We start from the raw sequence: 27,829 nt of genomic DNA, 5'->3' as shown, positions 1-27,829 counted from the left end.
TGAGTTTGGTTTGGTTCAGCGTGGGTCAAACTAGAAAAGTAAAATGAGCTCCCTGTTAATACGCTGCTGGGGAATCCAGCCAACACGAATGCCTACTGAGAAAATTGTAGAGGTTGTGGTGTACTGAAGGACTTATCATATCTGAATCTAGGCAACAACCAGTCTATTTAAAATAAGGCTCCTTTGTACCTTGAATGTTCCCGGTGCAGGGGGGCGGAAGGAATCAAGGATTAATAGAGAAAGCAAAACGAGCTATGTTTCACTAATTTCTACATTATTGCATGCTTTTTTTTTTTCTGTGCTTGTTGCATGCATTTAACCATTAATTATGTCAATAATGGAGAAGAAGTTAAGTGTTTGACTTGTGGTATAGCGGTTTGAAATGGTCATTTTGAGAATTTGCAGGATTTTTCCAGCACCTTTCCTTAAGCGTCTCATCACCGACAGACGTGACCTGCTGTGCTCAGTTGATCATTCTTTGCCCTAAATCCCCAGGTGGAAGCAGTTGCCTCCTTGATGCTTTAATTGCAGCTGACTCAGCTAATTCGGAAAGCTGGGATGCATCCTCCCAGCTCATTTAGAAACTTCAATGTTCATTAAGATGTTTGAAAACTGAAGTCAATTCAGAAGACCCCTGGGCTTGGCTTTCCATTGTCAAAAGACAATTCTGGGGATGGACATTTAATTCCAGAGGAATGGCTGTATCTCCAGAGCAGCTCGGTGTCTTTAGACATGTTTTAGATTTCAGTAGAAGGGGGAGTTTTAGTGATGATTGGTGCCTTCATTTATTTTGTAGGCAGTTGGGAGGGGGGGTGGAGTTTTGAGTCAAACCTTCCATCTGTGGTCTGGCGGCTTGAGATTCTCAACAGAGATTTGGGCTAAAGAATCCACAAAGGTAAGAAAACACCCTTCACGCGGGGCACAGGGCCTTTGGGTTGAGCAGAAAGTTGTGAAAGCCCCAAGCCTGTCGGGCCAGTGCTTCACCATTTCCCATGAGCCTCTCTCTTTATCTTCCTCCTCATTGTGCCTCCTTTCCACTGCTTTCTCTTGCTTCAGGGAGGTTCAGAGAAAAGGCATCTATTCTCCACAAGATCGCCAAGAAGAAATGCCAGGTGGATGAGAACGAGAGGCAGAATGGGGCTGCCAATCACGTGGGTGAGTGCAGAGAAACTTGCATCCCATGCCTTTCCTGGAGCGCATGGAAGGGAGCAGGGAGGCAGGAGGCCGCGTGGGCACCCTTGACTTGGTGTGGACACCCAGCCCTGCTGCTCAGCCTGTTCCTGGGTGTCCAGGAGAACCCACTTCCCCTGGGGGGTTGGGGGAGCACACCTAACTCTAGGGGAACCCCAAGAAAAGTAATACGATTCTGAGGAACCTAAAGTAAAACCAGCTTCTAACCAGATTGTTCCCTCAAAGAGTAGAAAATCACTTTATTTCAGGAATTCCACAGAAGGAGGACACACACACACAAACACACACACACACACATACACACACACACACACACACCTGTCATTTAATGTTTAACAAAAGGTAAGAGTATCCTTTCTGAGATTCTTACCTGGTAACCAGATACTTACACATTATACCTATGACATAGCCTATGCCACACCCACTAAATTACCAGATGGTTCGCTTGGTCACTCCTCAGCTGAGTGACTGGGTCCCTGAGAGACGACGCCACCTCCCCTTTCTCAAGAATTCAGCAATACCAGCCCAAGTCTCTTTCGGCTGATTTTTTTCTGAGCGCCCGTGTGACCAGATCGTGACATTCAGACATCTTATTTTAACATGGAACATGATGTTCCTCTTCTCCTGTCTGCAACTATCATATAATTCACTAATTCTAAATTCAAACTAAATTTAACATAATCTGGATCTCTACTACAAACGATGCTATTGCCCAAGGAACTGTAATGATCTGCAGACAAAATGCAATAGTGTTGCACTCAAAATACATGACACTCCTTAGAAGAGTTTCTGCCTCTCCTATTATCCTGACTTCGGGGTCCAGAAAAATTTTTGGCCAAGAAACAGTCAAGATTCTATTGGATATGAAAAAAAAACTTGAGGGGAATAAGCTGAAATGTTAAATATTATGTTCAAGGGATGTTTCTTCTCATCTGTTCATGTCTATTCTCAGACCTCTTAATTCTGATTTGCGATATGATTGTCCCATGTTGGTTGGGTCAGGTTTGGCCATTGTGGGCTGATCTTAAAGTTGTCTCACTTTAGCCAAAAGACCCCCTAAAACCCAGTTTTAAGATTTCCCAAGGTACTTAGTGTTTAGTGTCTTTTATAACGGGACCAAGTATATTAGGATTAACTGGCAGAGCCACCCACTGCAGGACATCACATACATAACACTGCCACTAATAAAAACAGAAAGATAAAATAAATTGGAGCTTCTATGGCTCTCCAAATTTAAATATTTATGCCTCTATATTTCACAATGAAATGCATGAATAAACATAAACATTTCCCTATGATTTCCAAAATTTGGCCACTTCAAACCCAATAATTTTTATGTAACTCTCAAGATATTTTCCAGTGATAAAAATATGTAGTCCTTCAGAAGTTACTAGAAAAAAACATTCTGATGCTACAAGCTGCCTGATACTGGTCGTATCTGATACTGATGAGCATTATGAACCACACAGCTTCATTGTCTCCTGAAATCCAGAAAATACTCAGCACAGCCAGAAGGCCTAAGAACCTTTATATTTTGCTCCCACTGAAGTCCTGGCAGACCTTGGTGGTGCTGATCACTGATCCTCTGAACCCCCAAATGAATCTTCTCCTGCAAGGCATTTATTGTCATAATTACCAGAATACTTTGTTTCTTGTTTACTTGCTCTATTCCAGCACTGTGCCAAGTGCTATTATATGCATTTTCTTATTTAATTTTTACAGGCAGGCCCTTTGATTGTGTTCTTTGCAGTATTAGTACATCACCCCAGTTTCACAGATGAGGAAGCTAAATCTCAAAGAAGTTATATTACTTGCCAGGGGTCCCACAGCATGTGCAGTAGAGCAGAGTATGAACCCAGGCCGGTCTGTGATGCCCAGTGTCAGAGATCCCAGTGTCAGAGAGTCCCAGTGTTTAGCCATGACCCTGAAGTCATTCCTCAACTCCCAGAGGAAAACTGGAATCTATACTTGCTGACCTGTGGCTTCCTGCTAGGCAGATGTGAGGAATGACAGATGTTTCCTTCTGTTACTTGTTCAGCTTCTCCTTGCCTTGCTTGTAATAGGATGCCCAGGTATAGAATGTGCTGAGTAGCATTCTTCAGGCATTTTGAGAAGACCAGGCTCTTGAGCCTGTCCCCACCAGCTAGACATTAACAGGGCTGTGGACTCAACAAGACTAGAGAATTAGAGCTCTTAGCAGGGGGCCTTAAGGTCAACCAGCTAAACCCCCTCATTTCAGAGATAAGGTTCCTGAAGCTTGGAGAAAGGAGAAGACTTGCCCAAAGTGACAGCCTGATAGTGGCAGAGCAGAACCTACGACCCAAGTTTCCTGGGGCCTCGGCCAATAAATATCCCTTCCAAAATGCTGTATAGAAGAAAAGATCCTACTGTGAAAAAAAAAAAATTCTGAGGGGTGTGGTCCCTGGGTATAAATAGTAGTGTGTAGATTAAGTATGGTTTTGGTGAAAAAACATCTGTGTTCATGTTCTCAAATGGCTAGTTGGTGAATTTGCCTAGTGGAGAGAATGCATGCCATGGGAGCTGAAAGGGGACTCAAGATATCAAGGCACAGTGAGAGACACAGAGAGCCATTAGAGAGAGGAGGAGGACTGAAAATGCTGACAGGTATTGGGGGGAATGGTAGAAATCCTTTGACATTTGGCACAACCCCGCCCCGGGGGCCTTACCATCCCTCCGAAAACACTGTCTTCTTTGGCCCAACATTTTAGGACGTTCCTTCCGATGTGCTCTTACCTGCATTGACTCCCTTTGCTTTCTCTGTGTATGTCTACACTGTACCACAGAAAAAATCGAGCTCCCCAACAGCACCAGCACAGAGGTTGAAATGACAACACCCAGTGATGCTTCAGAACCTGTACAAAATGGAAATCTCTCCCACACCATTGAAGCCGCGGAAGCCCAGGTATGGCTTTTCCTTGCTCTTCTGGGCCGCTGCTCCTATTGCTCCCCTAACACAGCAGCATAGAGGCTCCGTTCTCCTCGGAGGCCCACACTCCCGGCAGGACAGACACCAGGAAAAATCAGTTCTTTGTGTCTGTTGCTCCTCACCAGCAAAGGGCTCCACCTGCATCAAGCTCTTTGTTTATTGAATGAATACACATATTCTCTCACTGTTTCTCAGTGTGGGATCCAGGGCCTCATGCATTTCATTTCCTGGAAATAAAAATGCAGATCCCTGGGCCATACTCCAGACCTGATGAAACAGTGTCCAAGTATCAGCATTTTAAACTCACTTCCAGGGTGATTCTTAATATATGAAAAAGTTCGATGGCCGTCGCAGCCTAATCCTTTCTCTGAGTCTTTAAGATCAAGGCCAAGGATACCTGGGTGGCTCCGTGGTTGAGTGTGTTGAGTGTCTGCTCAAGATGTGATCAAGGTGTGATCCCAGGTCCTGGGATCAAGTCCCACATCGGGCTCCCCAAGGGGAGCCTGCTGCTTCTCCCTCTCCCTCTGCCTATGTCTCTGCCTCAATGTGTGTTGTGTCTCTCATGAATAAATAAATAGAATCTTTAAAAAAAAATAATAAGATCAAGGTTAAGTAACCCGGGAAACTACAGCCATCACACCTCAGTTAACCCCCCCTTGACCTTCCCTGCTTCTGCAATTGAAATTCATCAATACTCTGGCCCTTTCTGCCAGTGAGTGGTGCAACCTACAGGTAGCTGTTTGATCTGGTAGTAAGAACGCTTAACCTTCACCTGTGCTCTGTGCCACAGATTTGGTCCTGGGCACTTCACATATATTACCTTTAAACCTCATAGCTGAAGATATGGGTCATCATTTTCTCCCTTTTACAGTTGAGGAAGCTAAAGCTTGACAAGATAAAGTGCTTAATCAGGATTACCTAGCTGGTAGGTAGTAGAGCTGAGATTGGATCCCAGGACCATCTAAGTAAGTACAGTGCCTATACTATTTCCACCACACCGCACTGCCTCTGGACCACAGCTGCTCACAAAAGGGAGCAGAACCACTCAAAAGCAGGTGATGCTTGCCACATTTCTAGACCTCATCCTCACCAAGTGAATCAGCATTTCTAAGGCAGAGAGCCCCAACTCACATTTTAATCAAACACCCTAGGTCAGTGTTTCTCAAACTCAAGTGCATTTATAAAGCTCCCGGGGATCATGTTAAAATTCAGAATCTGATCTGTTCAGGTCTGGAGTGGGTCCCAGAGTCTGCAAGTCTAGCAAGCCCCCAGATGGTTCTGACGCTGCTGGTCCAAGGACCACACTCTGAATAGCACTGCTGTAAAGTTTGTGACCTACTTCTGTAGACAGAATTTTCCCAATGAGCTAAAAAGTTACACAGTGCCCACAAATAGAAGCCAGACTACAACAAATCTATTCCAGTGCTCTCTTGTCCTTTATACCAGGATACACTCTGCAATGGAGCCTGCCCTTCTTAGGAAAAAAAACATGCCAATTATTGTCCCTTGTCCTTATTCCCTGAAAGAATATGCAAGAAAAGTCTCTTCACTTAAAGGAAAGGGTAAAGATGTTGAGCACCTTTGCATGTACCTGTTGGTCATTTGTATGTCTTTTTTGGAAAAATATCTATTCAAGTCCTTTGCCCATTTTTAATTAGGTTATAATTTTTTTTTTTTTGCTATTGAGTTGTAGGGGTTCCTTACATATTTTGGATATTAACTCCTTATCAGATATATGGCTTGCAAGTAAGTGTTTTGTCTAATTCCATAGATTGCCTTTCATTTTGTTGATGGCTTGCTTTATTCTGCTTTTCACAGATACATGTATATCAGATGACCACTTACCCCTTGAATAGATATGATTTTTAGTTGTCAATTACACTTCAGTAAAGCTGGAAAAGAAATAACTAAAGGAAATGATAAAGAAATGAAGCTCCTTTGGCTCCGTCTCCTCTGCCTTCCAGGCTCTCGCTTTCTAGGCTCTCGCCTTTCTGCCCCGAGCCCTATGGTCCCTTCGCATTAGCTCAAGGGCAAGCTGGCAGAGCAGCTTATGTCCACGTGGATAAGCAGCATGTGGCAGCAGGAGGCAGTCCCCCAGGACATCTAGCTGCCCTTGGGGATGGTACAGTCGCAGGTGTGCAGAGGGCAACCTCCTCATCGTGCCTCTCCATCTGGCTGGCAGAGGGACATCTGTGCCCCCCACAAGGGGACACCTTGCTGCAGGCGAGTGAGCGAGACCCACCCGGCCCCTCTCTGAGCAGACCTGTGCCCCTGGGTCTCACACAGGGAAGCAGGATAGATTTGAGCACCACCTCAAGGGCAGACAGATCTCCAGAGAGCCACCCAGCTGGCTGCAGGATGGCCTAGTGGGGAATTGCGGGTCCACCCAGTGAGTCACCTAATCTTGCTTTAGTCTCCTCATCAACAGAATATAGATAATGATGGTGCCGGTCTTGTTTGGGTTATTAGGAGAGTTACACAAGAAAATGTATGGAAAGCACTTAGCACAAAGCTAAATGCTGCTATTTATATTATTATGTGCCCACACTTACCATATAAATCCCAGCCAAAGTGTTCCTTCCCTGAAGGAGCTCATTTAGGTAAAATGAAAACACATACATACATATAGAAAATACATACATATATGTAAATAGGGATGGGTATAGGTGGATGCACACATAAACAGATATAATATATATTCATATATATAAAATGTCTGGGGGTATTCAGGATATAATAAACATTTGCAGTAAATAAATAATTATAGCCCAGTGTGACCACAGAGCTCTGTGCAAAGTGTTCTTGGAGCCTGCCCGAGGAAGAAGCTGATACTCACAAGAGAAAGTATAAAAGCTTCATGGAAGAGGTAACATTTGACTGGGTGTTGGTGGGTGAGTAGGTGTTCATTGCTTAGAGAAGATGACAAGTGCAAAGGTGTAACACCTTAAGAGGGAACTTCATGTTTAGTGATGGGTGAGAAGGCCAATGGACCTGGAGACTGAAGTATAGGGTGAGGAGTGAAGAGAGATCCATTAGGAAAAGCAAATGAGTCTGAAACTCTTCAACTGTTCAACCAGAAAAAATTTAAGTGTTCATCTAATAAGTGTCAGGCACCATGCGGGTCACTGGAGACACCCATGCATTCTAGCAGAGCAGAGAAGTTGCATATACAAACCAAGATATAGATGACCACAATGGCCATGAATAAAATACAACATGGTGGCATGGTGGAGGCCTAGTGGAGGGCCCCTGTAGGTTGGGAGATAGGAGGAGGCCTCACCAAGTAAGTGGCATTCAACTGAGACTGAACTCCAGGAGGCAACCGAGGAAACAGCACCCAGGGAGGCAGAAATGAGTTTGGATCATTTGAGGAACAGAAAAATCTGTGTGGCTGGTGGCTGGGAAGCAGAGAGAGGGAGGATGGTGGCCCTGAGGTGGGACAGGAGGGCCAAGCAGGGCTGGCTCACTTCGTACAACATAATAAGGATGCTGACTTCCTTCTAGGGCAGCAACAAGTTGCTGGAGGTTCCCAGATGTGATTTGCACTTCTAAAAAATCCCCAGGGCTTCACTGCCATGTGGAGAGTGAACTTGGGGCAAGAGGGTAGTATACCAATAGCAGGGCAAAGAGGTCATTGGAAGAGTTGAGGCTAAGAGGTGATGTTTACATGAACTAGTGCAGTAGACATGAAGGTGTAGAGAAATACGTAGATAGAGAAGGGCATTGTAGGTACCACTGAACAGTCTGGACTTGACCCTGTGAGGAGTGGGGAGCAGCAGGGGGGTTATGGGAAGCAAAGTCAGTGTCACATTTGGATGAGAAGAGGATAATGCTATCAGGATGGTCAAGAAGGGGCCAGAGTGAGGGAAGACTGGATACAGGGTGGCAAGGTAAGACTCTGTTCATTCAATGATCAACAAACTATAGTCTGAGGTCAAATCTGGCCTGTAACTTGTTTTAATTCAACCTGTGAGACAAGAATGTTTTTACATTTTTAAAGGCTTAAAAAAAAAAAAAAAAGGCAGTAGCAGCATCTGCGACAGAGACCATATGGACCACAAAGCCTAAAATATTTACTATCTGGCCCTTTACAGGAAAAGTTTGCCCACCCCTAGACCATCTGCAGTCGAGAGAGAGAGAGAGAGAGAGAGAGAGAGAGAGAGAAAGAAAGAAAGAAAGAAAGAAAGAAAGAAAGAAAGAAAGAAAGAAAGAAAGAGAAAGAAAGAACTCTTCATATATTGATACAGAATGATCTTCAATATATGTTCAATGAGAAAGGCATAATGCCAAATTGTACCCAGTCTAGTATATTTGTAGGAGGGGGCAAAGCAGAGATAAATAGCATACGTATTTGCTTGGAATACTACTGAAAAAACTGGTGGTGTTAACTCCTTCCTGAACCAGGGCCTGGGTGATGGGGAACCAGATTCTTTCCAGTATGCAACTTTCTTTAGCTTTTAAATGTTGAACCAGTTAACTGTATTCCCTATTCCAAAAAATGCAACAAGAAAAATAATAATAATGGGTTAAGTTAAAACAGAATCAGTATGCTTTAGTGGTTTAAGATCAGAGACTATGGAGATGGACATGAATCCAAGTCCCAGATCTACCACTTCCCTGTTTATGACATTGGCCAACTTACTTAACCTCTCTGTTGCCCATTTTCCTTCTCTGTGAAGCATGGATAATGATCCTGTTTCATAGCATTGCTGTGAGAATAGAATGCTCTTGGAACAGTTCTTGGCACACAGAAAACACTGCCCGGGTGTTTGCTATTATTAGTGGTGCTTAGTAAAACTTTAAAAATGGTATCAAGTAGCCCAGGTGACAAAGCCTTAGACCAACTTTTGGCTGTGACATGGATGGCAATGGCTGGATCCAAGAGCCATGTCTGAGGTGGCATTGAGAAGATCTGGTCCTAGAGAGAGAACGAGAAAGGAAGGTCTAGGTGATCTTGAGGTTGCCAGTTGAGAACCCTGGGTGATGGGGTGCATTAGGCCCAGGACTTCAGAATCAGAATAAAGATATGAAATTGGAACACTCAGGTTCCCCTCAAAGCACGGCTTCCCAGGAATCATTCAGTGCCTTTATGGTGTTAGTTTATCTCTTTCCCAGTTGTATGTTTATCAAGCTACAAGAAGAATGAGGTGTGCATCCTGACTTACTAATGGAAACTATGAGCCCCATGAACCACGCACACATTGCTGGTATTCTCTGGGGACTTGAGCCTGGTCCCGTGTAATTGCCTTGCTGTTTCAAAATCCCATTTACAAGGGAACTAATTTTACGTTGACACCTCATCTCTGAGAGCTTTCTCCAGGACAGATTTTACACTGGCAATGAAGAACATTTTAAAATAAGCTCTTTCACAGAGGGAGCCCCTTTGCAGGAGGTTTTTTTCTTCATTTGTACGTTCTCTGGAACCAAGAAATAATTTGACTTCTAAACGGCTCAGTGCTAATTACCTCCTCCCAGTGACTGCTGACACAACGCAGTCACTCTAACGCAGAACTGACTTGAGCTGCCGCAGAGAATTCACCAAGCTTCCAAATTTCCACTGCCAGGACTTTATCCAGGTCTGGAAAACAATGGAAAGAAACAAACTGTCCCACCCAGGACCCAGCATTTTCTTACACTTCCGTTCCGCCAATCTAGACAACAACCAGGTGATGGCATTTGGGCGCCTCGTTGCATCCTCCTGTCCGATGCATGACACAGCAGAACCCTTTCAATATACATTCACCGTGACAGGATAGAAGGGGCGATGCCTTGCAAACTTCTCATATTCCAAAATCTGCAAGTCTGACTTTTTTTGTGTGTGTGTGTCCATGTTCATGCATCGTGAGGTGGTTTTTTTAATATGCTGCGGCTTTTATTTCATTTTGCCTCTAAGATTTCTCTCTGTCCTTAGGGAAATCAGAATTGTCTTTGCCTTGGTGAAAAGTTGCACAGGTGCACCAATAGGCAAACAGGTTTATATAAGAAAATCACATTCCCACGGCAAAAAAGATATAGATAGATAAATAGAGAATGTACAAAATGCATGATTATTTTTTCTCTCACTTGCTCTCTGCACACTTAAATATCACCTTACTGTGTTAAGCCCTTCCTTTCTCCTTTTGGGAACTCAGGCCTGATTTATTTCTCCCCAGTCTAGCATTGGCCTTTACCTAAACTCAGCAGAGTTTTTAAGGTCTGCTTTCATAAAGCCTCATAGTGCTGATAAAAATGTTTCAGTATTATGTGACTAAGAATGCGTAGGGAAAGATGATAAAAGCGATTGTGATTTTTAGATTTCTCTAAAAAAAAAAAAAAGATAAAACGCATAAAAATATCTCCTTTCCATTAAATTTGGATCTCTGAGGATAGTGGTGAAAAAAAAAAAGCAAGCATGATTATCAAGGCAGCAGTTTATTACAGGTTGTTCTTATTGTTCTATGATTTTGGAGCTCCTTCGGGAGACTTCATAATAAATTTTGGTAAAAAATGTTAGCTCTGATAGGGATCTCTGAGATTATTGAAGCAGATGGTACCTAGAATCCCCATGGTGTCTTCCTAAAATATTACCCTTCTTTCGCGAACGTTTATGTTCTCAGCCATAGGGAGGTTTAACAAAGGCTTTGTGAGCCTCGAATCTTCTTCTTATTCAAAGAACAAGTATCTTTCCTCAGTGACTAAGGTGTAACAGCCAGTTCACCATTTTGAAAGCTTAAAAATAGCCAAGGATTGCATTTCCCCCATTGATGAGTTCATTCAACCTCTTGGAACATCAGTAAGACAAAATAAGAGGATTCAGGCCCCCCAAGAAATGTAGGCTTTGGGGGAAAGTGGGATGTGTCTGTGTGCCTGAGGACACCAGAGCACAGGGCAGTGCTGGGGGAGATGCCAAGGCCCAATAGTGAAAGGAAAAGAACATTTAAAGATTCTCCATCCAACGGGACTCTTGAAGGTCCAAGCCGTGTTAGAACTCTAATTCCCTCAGAAAAGAAATTCTTTAGTATCAGAGAAAACCCAATACAAACTATTTTTTAAAAAGTAGAAATTATAATGTCTTACCTAACAGACTTTATTGCAAGAGTTCATTTCTGGAAGAGAGAATATTTTTTTTCAATCTATACATCTATTTTTCTAAGGAAAAATTGAGGTCCAGTTTGTGCATCTGATGACCTGGACAATATTTACGAACTGCTTAAGATGTACCCAAAGGCCTTTTGAACACATTGTAAAATGAAATTAAGATCTGACTCGAGTTTCTGACTAAATTTGAATATTGACAAAGAATTATATATTCACTAGGAATCTTACTGTTAGTAACACCATTTGTCATTGTGCTTTCTGAAGGAGTTTGAAGAACGTCTATTAATCATGCACATAAAATACATTAAGGGCTGACTATTAAGAAGGAAAAAAACCTCCCTGGAAAAAAACACTGGCATTAATATTACTATTCCTATGAGAATTTCTAATCCATTTGATAATAAAATGATGAGAATGATTTTTGAATTATTTTTTATGATTCCCCAGTAGCTTTTGAATTGACAAATCTTTCATGATTTGTATTGGCAAGATTTACGAAACCCATGGAAACAATACAAAAAACAATTTACAACAGCCATACAGAAAGATATCCATCTTGTCCGTAGGTTGCATCTCAGAATTATTTGGGCAAAAATGCAAAGTGAAGAAAAGCAATTGCATTCCACCAGACTCTTCAGATGCCATTTTACATTGCAATAAAATGGTCTCTTGGCTTTCAGAGAACTTAGGTTCAGACAGCTCCATCACTCTCACAGCAAGATACTTTGAAATGTTGATTTCAATTCAAAGTCCTATAGAAGCAAATTATGTTTTTTCAGGTTGCCATTGCTGAGTGAAACCTTATTTTGTTTTTAATATCCCAAGTTCTTGGGATCCCTGGGTGGCGCAGCGGTTTGGCGCCTGCCTTTGGCCCAGGGCCCGATCCTGGAGACCCAGGATCGAGTCCCACGTCGGGCTCCCAGGTGCATGGAGCCTGCTTCTCCCTCTGCCTGTGTCTCTGCCTCTCTCTCTCTCTCTCTGTGACTATCATAAATAGATAAAAAAAAAAAATTTAAAAAAAAAAATATCCCAAGTTCTTGATGCTTGGTTGTTGTTGTTTTGTTTTTTTTAATTTTTCATCTCTATGTAAAACAAACCATATGATGGTATTATAAAGGGAGTGAATTATTTCCTACCACTAGGTGGGCAGAGATTTATCACTTTTAAAAAACTTGTTTGCTACGTAAATGTTAGCTCTGTTGGTTCAGGATGTCCACACAGAAGGCAGTACAAATGTCTCAGATGGTGCATCCTCCCAAAAAAAGAAGATGCTTTTGCCTTACCTCTTTTTGACTTACCTCTTAGAAAAACGTGATAGAAACATAGAAGATTTTTTTAAAACAGTGTGGAGAGAATGAGGTATATTGCTAAATCTATATATATAATGCAAAGACATTGAGAAACTAAGAGAACAAGAGTAAAGAAGTTTTTCAGAGAATGAGGATGGGGAAAGTGATTCAAAGTTAATTAAAGCAATTAAGTGATTTATTTCAAAGCCCAAAGAAACCTATTGAAAACTGAGATGTTTTTTTAAAAGATAAATATTCATATGGTCAGCGTGTGTAAGTCTGCTTGGGCTACCATAATAAAATACCATAGACTGGGTGGCTTAAACCACAGAAATTTATTTTCTCACAGTTCTGGAGGCTCTAAGTCCAAGATTAAAGCTCTGGCCAATTCACTTTCTGGCAAGGGCTCTCTTCCTGGCTTGCAGGTGGCTGCCTTCTCTCTATGTCCTCATATGGCCTGTCCTTGAACACATAAGGTGGGGTTGGGAGCATCCTCTGATGTCTCTTCCTACGAGACATTACTGCTGTCAGATGGGAGACCCACTCCTCTGACCTCATTTAAGTACTTCCTTTGAGATGCCATCTCCAAATACAGCCACACCAGGGGTTAGGGCTTCAACATATGAATTTTGGAGGAAACACAAACATTCTGTCCATTATTAACAGTCAGTAAGGACTCATGTTAGAGTTGAGTAAATAACAGTTTTCCAAATGCAGCGCTCTGGTTTTCCATCATTGGGATCTAAAAGTTTTTCTTCTTTCAGATTCTCCTGTTTTCATTCCTTTTTCAAAGAAAAAAATCTAGCAAATGGCAAATGAGTTTTCCTTAGCCATACAGCCCTTAGTTGACCCATCCCAGAATTCTGAGTTTGCTTTCAAAATGACTCACAACACACCTTACTTGGCAAATCCTGAACTATGGCTCCCGGGGTCCCCAAAATTCATTTTTCCTTGTGTCACTGAGAGATTTTGAGTACAGATTTTTGGGCCTGTGAGGCCAAAATGATCCACAACCCAGCAGTGAATGTTTTTATAGGTCATATTTTTCATATGCCAATTTTAAGCATGATGTCCTATTTCTGTAATAGATATAGTGGTATGTTGACCCCACTAATTGGCCAATCAATTTAGGGGAAAATGGAAGAGAGAACCACTTACCATCCCTCCCTGGGCCAGTTGGTATTTATGGTGGGAGTTTATCATAAATTTCTATTGCTATTTCTACTCCTATTTAAGCCACCTAGTCTATAGCACTTTGTTATGGCAGCCCAAGCAGATTAATACACTCACCATATGGATATTTATCTTTTTAAAATTATCTATCTATCTATCTATCTATCTATCTATCTATCTATCTATTTATTTGGGGGGTGGGAGAGGCACAGAGAGAATCTCAAGCAGACTCTGCACTCAGCACAGAGCCCAAGGCAGGACTCGGTCCCACGACCCAGAGAACACAACCGGAGCCAAAATCAAGAGTCAGAGCTCAACCAACTGAGCCACCCAGGCACCCCTAAATATCTCATTTTTGAATAAATTTCCTTTGTAAAGCACTGGTGTGATTTGAGCTTACAAAATGGAGAGCACTCTATGGAATATTTCTTGGGAGGCACCTTTTACTTGCCAAATAGTTGTTGATTTCGGAGACTTTCACTGTATTAAAATGTGACTGCATTTTTTGGCAACTTTACCTTTGAGAGTTCCAACTCTGCTATTGTTTTTAGCTCTGCACAAAACACAGAATCAAGGTGTCACAATATTATGAGTCTTGCCATCTGCTTGGAAGCTTTGTTTCTGATAGAAAGTCTACTTACAGCCTACCTACTGAAATAAAATAGCATTTTCTCCATAGAGCTGTGGAATTCTCCCTTTCATCCTATTTATAAAGGCCTTCTATTTAGTCATCTTACCTAAAAGGAAAGTAAATTAGATTGTTGACATCACTACAGCCAATGAACACTCAGTAAATGTTGGCTGAATGCATAGATGGAGGAACAAAATTATTACAGTTTCTACTTTTACATCAGATCATTGAATTATAGAATTTTATTGCTAGAAGTATCATAATTCACTTAAGTCAAACTTATTTCTCTTAGATGTCTTTGAAGAAATTACTTTCCTAAACACCCAGTAAATGTTGGTTATTATTGTTATTTTTAATGTGTTTACTATGTGCCAAACACCATTTCAAGTAACTTTCATGAATTATCTCAGTTAATTTTATAACAACAGTAATGTTGTAAAAGAATGTTCTGGAGCAGAAGTGGGTCTTCTTTATTAATTCCTTTTCCAACAACTCCTTCATTAGGTAAGGTACTTTCAAGATTCTTCTCTCTCTAGGAGCCTCCCACACACACACTGTACAGGCACACACACCTTTTCACTGGTTCCCACGGAAACCTAATTGGAAAAGCAAAACATGCCATCTTTGTCAAAGAGAGTATTTTTAATGCTTCAATAATGAAAGAGGCCAGAGGTAGGAGGAGAAGCAGATAGTCCCTGTTTAAGGCTGATGCTGTTTTGTTGGGCATATTCTTCCCTTGAGGTTCTACTGGCCTTTGAACACTGAATGCTGGAGTCTAGAAATAACCCACCTCCTATTTCAGTTCTTGCTAAAGTTAGCCTCAGGAAAGTTTATTATTGTAAAGGGCTTAATCCATCTTCGATGATGGCCCCTAGATATTCATTTTAGAAGTAGCTAGTGCAAGATTATCCAGAGTTATGGGAATCGGGGGTGACATCAGGCAATGAAATGCACATAAAATCTCAAGCCCTCAATTTGGCCATTGGCGTGCTTGGTTGTCACCCTCCTCCCACGTGAAGCTGGCACTAAACTTCAGTACTTTTTCCTTGGGCAGAGATGCTAAAGAACAAGTCTTCCTTCTTCACCTGCATTTGAAGTCCTGGCCTCCATTGATATCAGCCTCACATTTCATTTTTAAATTTGTACCTGGCACCCTGGAGATCTTCCCCACAGAGTTAGAGGAGGGAAGAAGGTTCTAAGTTTCAAATTAGACTACTTCTCAATGCATCACAGTGGCCCCTCCTAGTCACATACCTCCCAAATCTGCTCTTCATTTCCCCTTCAGAGCTGCCCTGGATGTTATAACAAGAATGCCATAGAATGAATAGCTTAGAAACAACAGAAATGTATTCCTCTCGGTTATGGAGGCTGAGAAGTCCAAGATCAAGTGATAGGTGATGGAATCCACATCCTGGTTCATAAATGGCCATTTTGGTGACTGTGTCCTCACATGGCAGAAGGGGCGAGCTAGCTCTCTGAAGGCTAATCCCAAGAACACTAATCCCAATCACAAGGGCTCTGCCACCATGACCCAGTCATCTCCCAAAGGCCCTACTCCCTAACACCATCACACTGGGGAGTAGGACTTCAACATGAATTTCAGAGGGACACAAGCATGTAGTCTACAGGAGACTCAAAGAAAAGGAAAAGAACATAACTAAAAACTAAGGTGTTTCTGTTCACCTTTTCCTAGAAATGTGAGCCATCCAAACCATCAGAAATTAGTTCTAGGGAACCCTGGGTGGCGCAGCAGTTTAGCGCCTGCCTTTGGCCCAGGGCGCGATCCTGGAGACCCGAGATCGAATCCCACGTCGGGCTCCTGGTGCATGGAGCCTGCTTCTCCCTCTGCCTGTGTCTCTGCCTCTCTATCTCTCTGTGACTATCATAAATAAATAAAAAAATTAAAAAAAAAAAGAAATTAGTTCTAGGTTCAAGAAAATTAAGCAAAATTATGTCAATTAAATGCTTTAGCTATGTTTGCTATAGCTAGGATTTTTGGCTTAATAGGTCAAATTTATTACAAATAAAGCTGGTGTATGAGTGGAAAACATTAGAGAAGGTGACAAAACATGAGAGACTCCTAACTCTGGGAAATAAACAAAGGGTAGTGGAAGGGGAGGTGGGGGGGGGAATGGGGTGACTGTGTAACGGGCACTGAGGAGGGCACTTGATGGGATGAGCACTGGGTGTTATATGTTGGCAAATTAAACTTCAATTAAAAAATTAAAATCAAACAAAGCTGGTGTAACTAGGCATAAAGCACATTTTTTTTAGGATACCTATTTTTTAGGAGGGAGGAGGGGAAGCAGTATGAAATGGGGAAAGAATCTTGAGCTGGGAGTGAAATGGGAGGTCACTCGGGCCCAGCCTCACACTATGACCTTTCTTCAGCATACCACTTCATCACAGGGCCCTCATCCATCAAGTGAGAAGGTGCGACCACAATGTACTAGGGCCCTTCAATTCTGAAATTCAGGAGCTCCTTCTCTTGGAGCCTAGAGCTCCTATTCTAAATATCTCAGAAGGCTTTGATTGTAGCTTGTCTTTTGTGATCAGGGCCCATACAGTGAACCAAACGGCAGAACTTCTTGGTCAGGAAGGTAGACAGTCCCACAGTAAAGCATTGCCCCTTCAACACAAGTTCTGTCTCACAACGACATGGATTTTAAGGGCTGCTGGAGCCTAAAATGTAGTGTGGTGTACCCTACAGATCACATGTAGTATATATTCTTTGGCCATTCCACCATTTCCATTGATTTGCCTCAGGTCACACAGCTAGTTAGAGATGAGATTCATGGCCTAAGGGAAGAGGATTAACACACATCAATCCCTGGGTCTCTACCAGGAACTGTGCGTCCTATAGTTGCCTGAGAGTTACCATCCCCAGTCTACAGATGAATGTCTCCCATATGGTCTAGACATTACACATTAGTTCCTTTTTGAAAACTCTGTTGGAGTGTGATATTTTTAATATTCTTGATGCACCCACCCAACCTCACTTCATAGGCTCAAGCAGATGTTTTTATGGATCTGTTTTCCCACTCTCGGCCCCTCTGGGCCCTGTAGGTGATTGATTCTCCTAGCATGCACCACATTCTTTTGGTGAGCTTTATCCCATTTGGCCATTCATGTGAGCACCTATGTGGCTGAACAACAATGGAGATATAAACTCCATATATCTCTCCTTCAGATATAAATTATAGAAACAGCAACAATAGCAAATATGTTAAGGAACATTCTAAGTAGAAGTATAAATCACTTAAAATCTTAGCCTTCAGCCAACTTGACCATGGCTCAATGCTTTAGAGTAAATGAGTTATATTTTTCATGACTATTCAAGTGCTAGCATGTTATTCTACTCAGCATCATGCCACACTGAAGGGGCTCCCCAGTGAGAAGAAACGGCCCTCCCCAGAGCTGAAGAGTGTCGTTCTTTTGTAGGGGATAGACAAGTGAGAACTTCACTTCCAACCCAAATCAAATCCTAACTGAGCTGAGAACTGGGCCGATCCAGTTGATCCTCTGAGATTACTCCTTGTGAACTGAAGATGTTATTAGCAATCAATAAAACTGAACTTGAAGATGGCCTATATTTAGATGACTTCCGGGTTTTCATTTTAATTCTCTGATAGAAGAGATTGCATTAAAATGGGCTCACCTTCACACTGAAATCTTTCACAATGCCCTTCACAGACAATAATAAGAAATTGGCTTGCTTCCAAGAAATATTTCTCTGGCTGTAGAAGTGACCTCTGGACTGGTGAATCCAGCTCCAGCCCCTCCCCTGGAGACCTGATGCCTGTTCTAGGGCAAACCATCCCTACCAGGCACAAGTGGAAATAGTATAAGATGTACATGCAAGGAAGCTAAAAAGATTCTCATGAGGGGCATCTGGGTGCTGTCAGTTAAGCATCTGTCTTCAGGTCAGGGCATGATCTCAAGGTCCTGGGATGGAGCCCCACATCAGGCTCCCTGCTCAGCAGAGAAGTCTACTTCTCCCTCTCCCCTCTCCCTCTGTGATCTCTCTCTTCTCTCTCAAATAAATGTATAAAATCTTTCAATTAATTAATTTAATTAAAAGATTCTCATGATAGTAGGCCACAAGTGGACAAGCTGTAGGTATCCTCCCATTCTCCAGATAAATAAAAAATTAGTTGATTGCTCCAGAGACCTCCCAGTAGGTACCAACTGAACTCTGGAAGTGTTCTCTTCTATCTGTAAGTGTTCTGATGGCCAGATCTCCAAGATCCAACCTTCAGTATTGATAAATGAATCCTAGAAGATGATTGCCCAGTTGTCACTTAGGATAACTCTCTCTCTCTCTCATTCTCTCTCTCTGTCCTCCCCCCCACCACACACACAAAGTTATCCAAGTAATTCCATTCAACCACTGAGGAGTTTCAGTTTTGAGGCTGCCATCCCTTGTTTTACAAAGATTCAAGGCTGCTTGCAAAAATACTTCTGAGGAAAATAGTAACATGAAGAATTTTAAGAAAAGTCAGCACAAGAGGAGAAGGAAAAGGAAAGGGTGGGCCTGGGGTAAGCGACACAGACCCCAGAGCTGTGATGGGTGGGTGGAGTTTACAGATTTGACTCTGAATCCCCCAGGGCAGAGCAAGGGGAAGAAATAGTATCATTTACCTGATTCACAGTATTTCTAAGATTTTTCAAAGTTGCTCAAAAGAAGCATGACTTTTCCCAGTGCTGAGATGTGAAAGATATTTTTCTCCCTTGATTCCTCAGAAAGAGGACATTGGATTAGTGAGGTTCCACTGCGAGCAATCAAAAGCCCAAAGTAACATGGCCTGAGTACAATAGAATTTTAGGTTTCTCTCAAGTCACTATACGTAGCTCAGGACTAGAACAGCTCTTGATGGGTATCAGGAACTCAGATGCTTTCATATTTTTTCTCCACTTCATGGTCCAAGATGACTGTTAAAGTTCTGGCCAAAATGTTCCATTCCAGCCAGCAGGAAGAAGGAAGGAGAGATGAAGGACACACCTCCATCCTTTAAAGATACATCCTTAAGTTGCAGAGGATTTTTCTGATTACTTCTTGTTGGCCAGAACCTCCCATGGCCATGCCTCATTGCAAGAGAGGCTGAAAACAGAGCCTTTCACTTGACGGGATGAGCACTGGGTGTTATTCTATATGTTGGCAAATTGAACACCAATAAAAAATAAATTTATTTAAAAAAAAAAAGAAAACAGAGCCTTTATTCTAGGCCTAGGTGAAAGTGGGCTTTCTGTCACCCATGAAGATGCACACTTTCATCTAGGCCTAGGATAAAGGCTCTCAGGTATTGAGGTTAGGGTTTCAACATAGGAATTAGGGGAGGGCACCATTGAGTACATAACAGGCAGAAGCTCGAAGCTCCTGCCTCATGTCCTGCCAGGACCCATGAGCAGGGAGCCTGATGAGGGGCTCGATCCCAGGACCCTGAGATCAGGGCCTGAGCGGAAGGCAGACACTTAACCAACTGAGCCACCCAGATGCCACTCTGTCCTCTCTTTTAAAACCAAGTTTCCTTGAACCCAGGAGTTAGGACCTAGTGTACTAGTTTGCATGAGAAGACACTCCATGAATACCTGCAGGTGATGGTGGTCACTGCCTAAGACATCACAGCAGGAGCAAAGCCTGGAAGCCAGGACTTCTTATTCTCTAGCACCTACTCTTCCCACCAAGCTGCACTGATCCCTTCATGGTCTGGCACACAGCACACATTATGTGGGAAGGTAAAGTCATGTGTTTTAGTCTCAGATTTTTCCGTATCAGAAACTATAAAACCCTAAAGAGCTGATTGCTGGCCTTGGTTTCACATAAGTCTAGTGCTTCTACCGAGACCCCAGCATGTATCAACTATTTTAAACCCTTCTATCAAAAGTCATTTGAATTTTTTCTGGGGCTTTTTTTTCATTGTTTTGTTTTCTGTGGACACTCCACAGAAGCTTTTGGAGGTTTGGATGGGTTGCTACAAGGTCAAAGCTGAGATGCCACAACTCCAGGAAAAATTGAAAAATCAGTACACTAACCTCAGTGGCCTCTCACCAGGGCTGAGACTAATGAACAACATGCCAGCAGCCCCAGCTTGGGCAAAGGCAAAACTGGCCCCAGACTTCGAATGGTTTTTTTTTTTCCACTTCTCTAACCAGCTTGCAAGCTGTCGCCCATTGAATCAGTGAGATTGCACTTGGCAAGAAGACAATGAAAATTTTCCCCAAAATATGCTGACAGCCTTGCTCCCAGGACACCTCTTGAAACCACCCCCAGGTTCTGGGCTCCTATATTCTGTAGCAGAACTCTTTCCCAAGAGGCTGTGGATTCTGGATGAAGAGCTCTGTTTATATGGCCTGAAAGCCAGGTTCTTCTTCTTGCCCATTTCTGCCCTAGCAACGCCACCTCAAATGCAGCTTTTGGAAGCTGTACAATATAGCTAATTGTTTGCGCTGGACAGTAGTGTGTTTAGAGCTTATGCATCTAAACAGACAATTATTTTCTGCTATTTGCTAGTGGCACTGCCTGCCTGGTGACTTTGGCAGATGGAGAAAGGAGCTAATCCGTAGGTTATAAGCAGAAGGGTTATTGATGAAATGTCACCATCTGTTGGTGTCATTAAAATGATATGAGTCATAAAGAGTTGCTTTTGTTTTTTCTCAGAAAAAGGTTAGCTTAGAGTCTAGAGAGAAGTTGCTAGATTGTGGATGGCAGTTGGATGGGACTAGGGGCTGCGAGTGTCAGTCCTGGAAGGGGGAGGAGCCTTGATGAGCTTATCAGATCAGCTTGATGAGTCTTTCGAGAGGTGCTGGAATCCTCTGCCTGAATAGAACCAGCCATCTGGTATGAGATGAGGTCCTTATTGGGAATGATGCTTCAACTATCCCATGATTCCTCCCTATGTCTGAGTCATCTAATGGGGGAGGGGGAAGTCATTCATTTGGGATAAACAAGAAAGATCATACCTAGGAGGGAGCAGTTAAAGCACACCTGTCTCCTAAAACTCTCATTGGCCTCGTTACAGAGAGATTATTCATGCAGCCAGCTGACATCTTGGGAGGCTGGCAATCTCAATGGGGAATGATATTTTCTATGTCTGCTGTATCTCCTGGGAGGACATGGAGTGATCTCAGAAGAGGAACCCATGACAGTATGCCCAAGCTTGCATCAGACATGGGAGCCCCCAGGATGTAGAAAAGAAAGCAGCGAGTGGAACCATATGAATGATATAGTGAAGGAATCAGCTTCTGGTCTTTTTTTTTTTTTTTTTTTTTTTTTTTTTTTTTTTTAGCTTCTGGTCTTACTGAACTTACTGTCTTCCTCCCTGTCAATTTCATTGATTTCTTCTGTAACTTATTTATTATTTATTTTCTTCTGCTTACTTTGGATTTAATTTGCTCTCCTTCTTCTAGTTTCCTAAAGAGGAAACACAGATTGTTATTTAAACTTTCTTCTTTGCCAACATGTCGCATAGCAAAGGGATGGAGAGCATGAGAAGTATACTCAGTGAGGATCCGGATGACCAAAAAACTGGTACCGACTTCCTAATTCTGCCTATTTATCTAATCCTCTTGGTTCACTCGTATTTGCTGTTTATAAACTCTTTTACCCACTGCCAAGGAAGGACATATGCCCAAAGAGAAAGAACCTGTTATTACCAACTTTTTTCAGTATGGCTTAAGATTCCTTTTACATATATATATATTTTTTAATTTTAACTCATGGAGAGAGAGTGTGGGTGATTGTGTAAACCACTACAAATTCTTTTGGCAGTACTAGGGTTGAAATTATAAATAAACATAACACCACAACGTATCGGCCTTACACCCAGCCTTGCATCTGGTTGAGTCCTTTTCCCCTCTCCAGTTGGCCTAAGCCTGCCCGCCACACATCCCCTGCCCCTCCCAAGGAGAGGGGTGCTGGGGCGGGATGGGGGGGGTCAGTGCTGCTGTTGGAAATAGTGCGCACTGCTGGAAGCAAGAGCCACAAGGGGTGGGCAGGAGCTTCATGAAGCCTATGAGGGTTATTTATATGGTCTCAAAGGGAGGCATCCATGAAAAAGTTCCTGATGATATTTTTAGATCTGATGCTTGATCCTCCTGCAGCACTTTCATTTTTACACAGGCAGGGAAGGGAGTGATTGATGCTGTCTGCAGTGCTGTTTTGAAGGCTTGGAGGGTCCATCTGACAGGCTAATGGTCAGACTGCCTGGCCCGTGGCCACCTCCTGTCTCTTCTAGATCTGGAACTTCAGAAGCTGCTGACTTCAGCAGGTGGCACATAAAACCCTAGCCGCTTGCTGCCAAGTCAGACATTCTGAAGTTTACCCCTGACTCTGAGGTCCTGAGGTCCTGTGCAGTTGACACTCATGGGTTCAGTCTCTTGCTCTACTCCCATACTCTGTTTCTCTGGGAATGGGACACAGGATTGTGGAATAAGCCTTTGACTGGAATGAAAATGGTTTAGAATTTAACAAGATGATTATATAGTTTAAAAGCTCACAACCATACAATAATCCATGCGTTTGACTATTCCAGGGCTAGGGAAGAGAGTTGAGTATTATTACCGAATTGTTTTTATAGTTACTTTTATTTGCCCACTCAAAGTCAATGCTCTAAATATATATAAATTTATTTTTTAAAATAAAAGCATAGATATTTAAGTTTAAATTTTTTTTAATTAAAAAAAATCCTCCCCAAGGATTCCCATAATGAATCCTATAGCTTTATCTTCGAGGAGAAGGGAAGACACAGAGAAGGGGGGCATTGGGGTCTTTTGCTCTGTGGATATGGTTTCTCATAAAAAGTCCATGGATCATAGCTATAGCCCATTCCAGTTGGATGGTCATTTCATTTAAGTGAGAAGCTGAAGAGTGTTCAGGGAGAGAAAAGGAAGCCCCTGAGTTCTCATGGATGTGCAACATATTGTCTATCCCTGGGATTCAGACTCTGATACAAGGGGTTCTCTTACAAACTTAAAAATCATATGATGACGCTGGTGGGATAACCCAAGAAAATTCCTGATGGAGTCCCAAGCCACCCTCCCTGGCTATATGCTCTTGCTCTTGTACATGGTCATCTTTTTCGTTTATTCCTTCATCTCTATTTTTCTACAACAGACCACAGAGACGGGTGAAGATGAGGAGGACCAGCCTCTCAGCCTGGCCTGGCCTTCCAACCCCCGCAAGCAAGTCACATTCCTAATTGTTTTCCCCATAGTGTTTCCTCTCTGGATTACCTTACCCGACGTCCGCAAACCTGTGAGTAATCATTGTTTAATCGACTCCTTGTGAAAAGCTCAGTGTATAATAATATGCACAGGCTGCTTCTCTTTGCCTTGAGAGGAAAAGAGGGGGTAACATATGTACTTGTGTATGCTTATATATGTCTAAAATTTCTCTGGACAGGTACACAATTATAGTGATTGTTCAAGTTATCTGATCTATGTAACAAGCCACCTCAAAACATAGTGGCATGGAAACAATAAACACTCCATTCTGTTTGCAGATCCTGTAGATCAGGAATTCAAATAGGGCACATTGAGGGTTGCGTGTCTCTGCTCCGCAACATCCAGGGCCTCTGCTGGGAAAACTGAATAGCTGTGGGATGGACTCATCTGATGTTTCTAGGGGCAGAGATGATTCAAAGGCTGGGTTCAGCTGCGATGGTCTGTGGGAGAGCCTAAATGTGGCTTCTCCATGTGACTTGGGCTCCCTCACAGCATGGTAGCCTCAAGATAGTCAGATACTGTAGACAAGAGGTCAGGGCTCTAAGAATGAGTGTCCCAGCAGCACAAGGCAGAAGGTCTTTGATGACCTAAACTCAGAAGTCACAGCAAGCCACTTCCACTATATTCTAGGGTCAAAACATTCATAAGTTTGTCCTGATTAAAGGAGAGGAGACAAAAAATTTACCCAGAATATGTCAGTGTCATATAAGGTATGACATCTTTGATGGAAACAGTGTCAAAGAATTGGCAACCATGCTTTAAAGCCACCATTCAATTCAAAAAATAATGTAAAGAAACGTATTCGTGTAGTGTAAATGCCTACTTGTCTGATCTTCTCAATCCTGTATTGCTGTCATTACTACCATCGATATTCCTTTCTACCATTATTATGTAGCAGGTGCATTGACCATAATACCATCTTATGAGCAGCAAAGTACAATCTAAGTATAGATCAAATCAAAAGAACATCTCTCCTAGTGTTGAACTGGGTTCTTGGGCCAGTGCCCCAAAGGGTAAGGGAACTAATGATAGTAAGTAGCTGTACGTTTTGGTATGGCCCTGCACACACATCTCATTCAACAAAGGTGTGCACCTACTGTACATCAGACTCTGCCCTATGTATTTCCAATAAGTCATATTGTGGAATCTCAAGAAACAGCTAGCATAGGAATATGTGTGTACACACCCACATTTTATATATGCATTTCTTATATATAATGTTATATATTATTGGCATAAGTGGAAAGAAACTTACACCCAAAGAAGTTAACTAACTCATCCCTGATCACTTCCTCAGAGATGGAGCAAAGTTTCAGATCCAAGTCCAGGTGACCACACAACTTGGACTCCCGCCCTATTTCATGATACCAGAAAGTGGAAGTCCAAGAATATCATGTCTGAATGCATTTACAATAAGGCACTGTGGTAACATGCAGCAAAATTGAGCATAAATCTTAAGAGCCCCATGGTGATCCCACTCTCAGTACTTTAAGAAGGCAGAAGAAAAATCCTGTCCCCACTGACCTATAAATAATCCAGCTGGTGGAGAGCCATGTCTTGTCAGGTACAGGCCAGAAAAGGGACCCCCTCATGTAAGGACTCCCAACGTTAGAGGTTTCCAAATAGAGGGTGCATGTAACAAGTGTGACTTACTTAAAGCAGTATTTAAGTTTCTTTATTTACAACATAATTGCAGAACATCTGCTCTGTGCAAAGGCCTGGCTTCCTGGAAACCTCCAGTGAATGAGCTGGAATGTGTTGAGTTTCTTCATGGCTCACGTCACACTGACATTTCTGAGATGCGCGTGCTCACATGTGCTCTCTCTCTCACACACACACACACACACACACACACTTTCTCTCTCTCTCTCCTTCCATTGTTCTGTTTAGACGAGTGCTTTTGCTCTGCCCCAAGGAGGAAATTCAGAGAGACAAACATGAGTTCCTAAATTCCTGTGCCTAGTTTAGTGTGGCCCCATATAGGAGGCTGATGGCCTGCAAAGGGGGTGTCAGCACACAGCCACTGGAGCAGTCAGGAAAAGTGTGCAGGAATGGGAGGAAGATGCCAGTAACCAAGGCCTGGGCTCTCAGGTTGGGTTGGACTCCTAGAGCAAGGGCTGGAAAAGTGCTGGTTGTCTCTGTGATCTGAGCTCAAAGGACAAGGACGCTGTTAGGGAAGATCAAAGCTCTGAACCAGCGACTCTGGGACAACACACAGGACTCCACCATGGCAGCAGTGAGCTGGATCACGACAGCTGTCCTGGCTTATGCTACAACCCCAAAGGATACAAGGCAAGAAGATGCAGCTGCACATGATGCTCTCCTTTGTAATACCATGGACTGATCATTCACTGTGCACAAACCTTGAGAGCCAGCTTCTGGGCCTGGGTAGCCAAGAGCCATCCCTGGGATGAACTGGATTTTTTTCTCTTTCTTTGCATATACTATGTGCTGTCCCAAGCAAAAATGCAACTCTCAGAGCATTTGGTGGTTTTAAAATTTCCTTAGCATATATTTATTGAATACCTATTATATGCCAAGCATCAAGCCTATACCCGAAAAGACATGTGAAGACACAGAATTCACAATTCCTATCTTTAAGGGGCTCAAAACTTAGTAGAAGAAATAAGGCATGTAACTATAGGGCAAGACTGGCTAGCCATATCAGTGACAGTAGCTAGATTCAAACAAATGTCCTGACTCCATCAGTGTTCTCATTCTACCACACTGACTACAATGTTTTCCCCCCACATAACTCATGAGCTGTGCAACCTTGAGAAAGTCACTTCTCAACTGTGAACCTCACTTTTCCTCCTCTCTGAAATACAGGGAGGGAAGATCTCTAGATTCCCTGCCAGCCATGACATCCTATGATTAAGGAAAGCATAAAGAGATAACCATCAACGCAGCACTGCAAATTTAAGGGGACCGTACATCCCAGTTTGCCCAGGATAATCCCAGTTTAATCTCAAAACATCCTGGTTTGGAATATGAATTATATGGCCATCCTCTGCATATACAAAACGCCAAATGAAAAACCATGCCTGTGGATACAAAAGCCAATAAGTGGCTTCTTGATCATGCTTAGCATGATCAAGAAGAGTTTCATTAGGTTTGGTCTTGTGTCTGTTATCATTTGCTGTGTGACACACCAGCCCAAAACTTAGCAGCTTAAAAAAGTAAGCAATTTTTAAATGCAGAATTCTATGAATTGACCATTTGTTCTGGGCTCAGCTGGACAGTTCTGCTCACTTAGATGGCTGGGGTCTTGTTGGCATAGGATCATGTCAGCTGGAAAAGCTCATCTCTGCACCACATGGTCTCTTACCTTACGTAGGCTAGTCAAAGCTGATTCACGTGACAGCCACGTTCCAAGGGCAGCAAGAATGAAAGCTACAGAGCCTCTTGAGATCCAGTTTGGAATCCCCCCACGCTGTCACTTTTACCATATCCTGTTGGTCAAAGAAAGGCATAAGCCCACCCCAGAGTCAAAGGACGGGAAAATAGACCCCACCTCTTGGTTATAAAGGGTTGTGGCTGTTTTGACAGTCTTCATGCTCTGCCACAAGGGCCTTTTGAAAAAATATCAAGGGAGAGGAAAAAGAGGAGAAAATTATTAATTAATAAACACGTGCTACTCCGGAGGGCCTGGCAACTCTCCGTCTCCCAGTAGTTTTTGAATTACCCGTGGAGATGAACGTTCCAAACCTTGACAGTAATTACGAGGAAAACATGATTTTTTTAGTATCCATCCAGTTTCAGAGTAAACAGTACTCCCACTTGTTTTTATTTCCCCTTTATTTATATGCAAATTATATGACAGTGTTTGTGGGATTGTACACCATTCCAGCTCAGATTAATTCACTTTTATAGTTTTCTTAAAATAATGGCTTCAGTTTAAACGCAAAAGAACGAAAATATAAACCTCAATGAGAAACATGTCTTTGATAAACACTGAAAATAATAAAGGAAATAGAGACCCCAAAAGTTATATTCTCTCCTGATCCAGGATGGAGTTTCTTACAAAACAGGAATACATCAAAACATGACCTTTTGAACTGGGAAGGTACCTAAGAAGTCAGCTCTGTTTTTGCCATTGATACCATTCATTGATTGGTTCACCAAATATTTATTGTGTCTGCTGTGTGCCAAGCATAGGCTTAGCAAAAACGAGTGATTGAGACCCAGAGAGGTTTAGTGACTTGTTCAAGCACACCCAGCAAGTAAGAGGCAAAGTCAAGACTCTCAGCCAGGTCTCTGCAGGCACTTCCATCTCTCTGAATGTCAGTTCCCTCAACT

General features: G+C 42.5%; 1 protein-coding gene across 3 annotated transcripts in view; it reads left to right on the top strand.

Annotated features, from left to right (window-relative positions):
• Nucleotides 1-27,829, top strand: part of SLC24A2 (solute carrier family 24 member 2) — a 244,809-nt gene that overhangs the window by 192,459 nt on the left and 24,521 nt on the right. For all 3 annotated transcript variants that reach the window (XM_072841506.1, XM_072841504.1, XM_072841505.1), the window contains 3 exons: nucleotides 1,057-1,155; nucleotides 3,996-4,114; nucleotides 23,421-23,561. In XM_072841506.1, the coding sequence (XP_072697607.1) occupies nucleotides 1,057-1,155; nucleotides 3,996-4,114; nucleotides 23,421-23,561 (359 nt within the window). The remainder of the gene's footprint in view (nucleotides 1-1,056; nucleotides 1,156-3,995; nucleotides 4,115-23,420; nucleotides 23,562-27,829) is intronic.

This window comes from Canis lupus, chromosome 10, assembly GCF_048164855.1.
Source record: "Canis lupus baileyi chromosome 10, mCanLup2.hap1, whole genome shotgun sequence".
NCBI lineage: Eukaryota > Metazoa > Chordata > Mammalia > Carnivora > Canidae > Canis > Canis lupus.
This window is presented reverse-complemented; position numbering and strand designations above follow the sequence as displayed.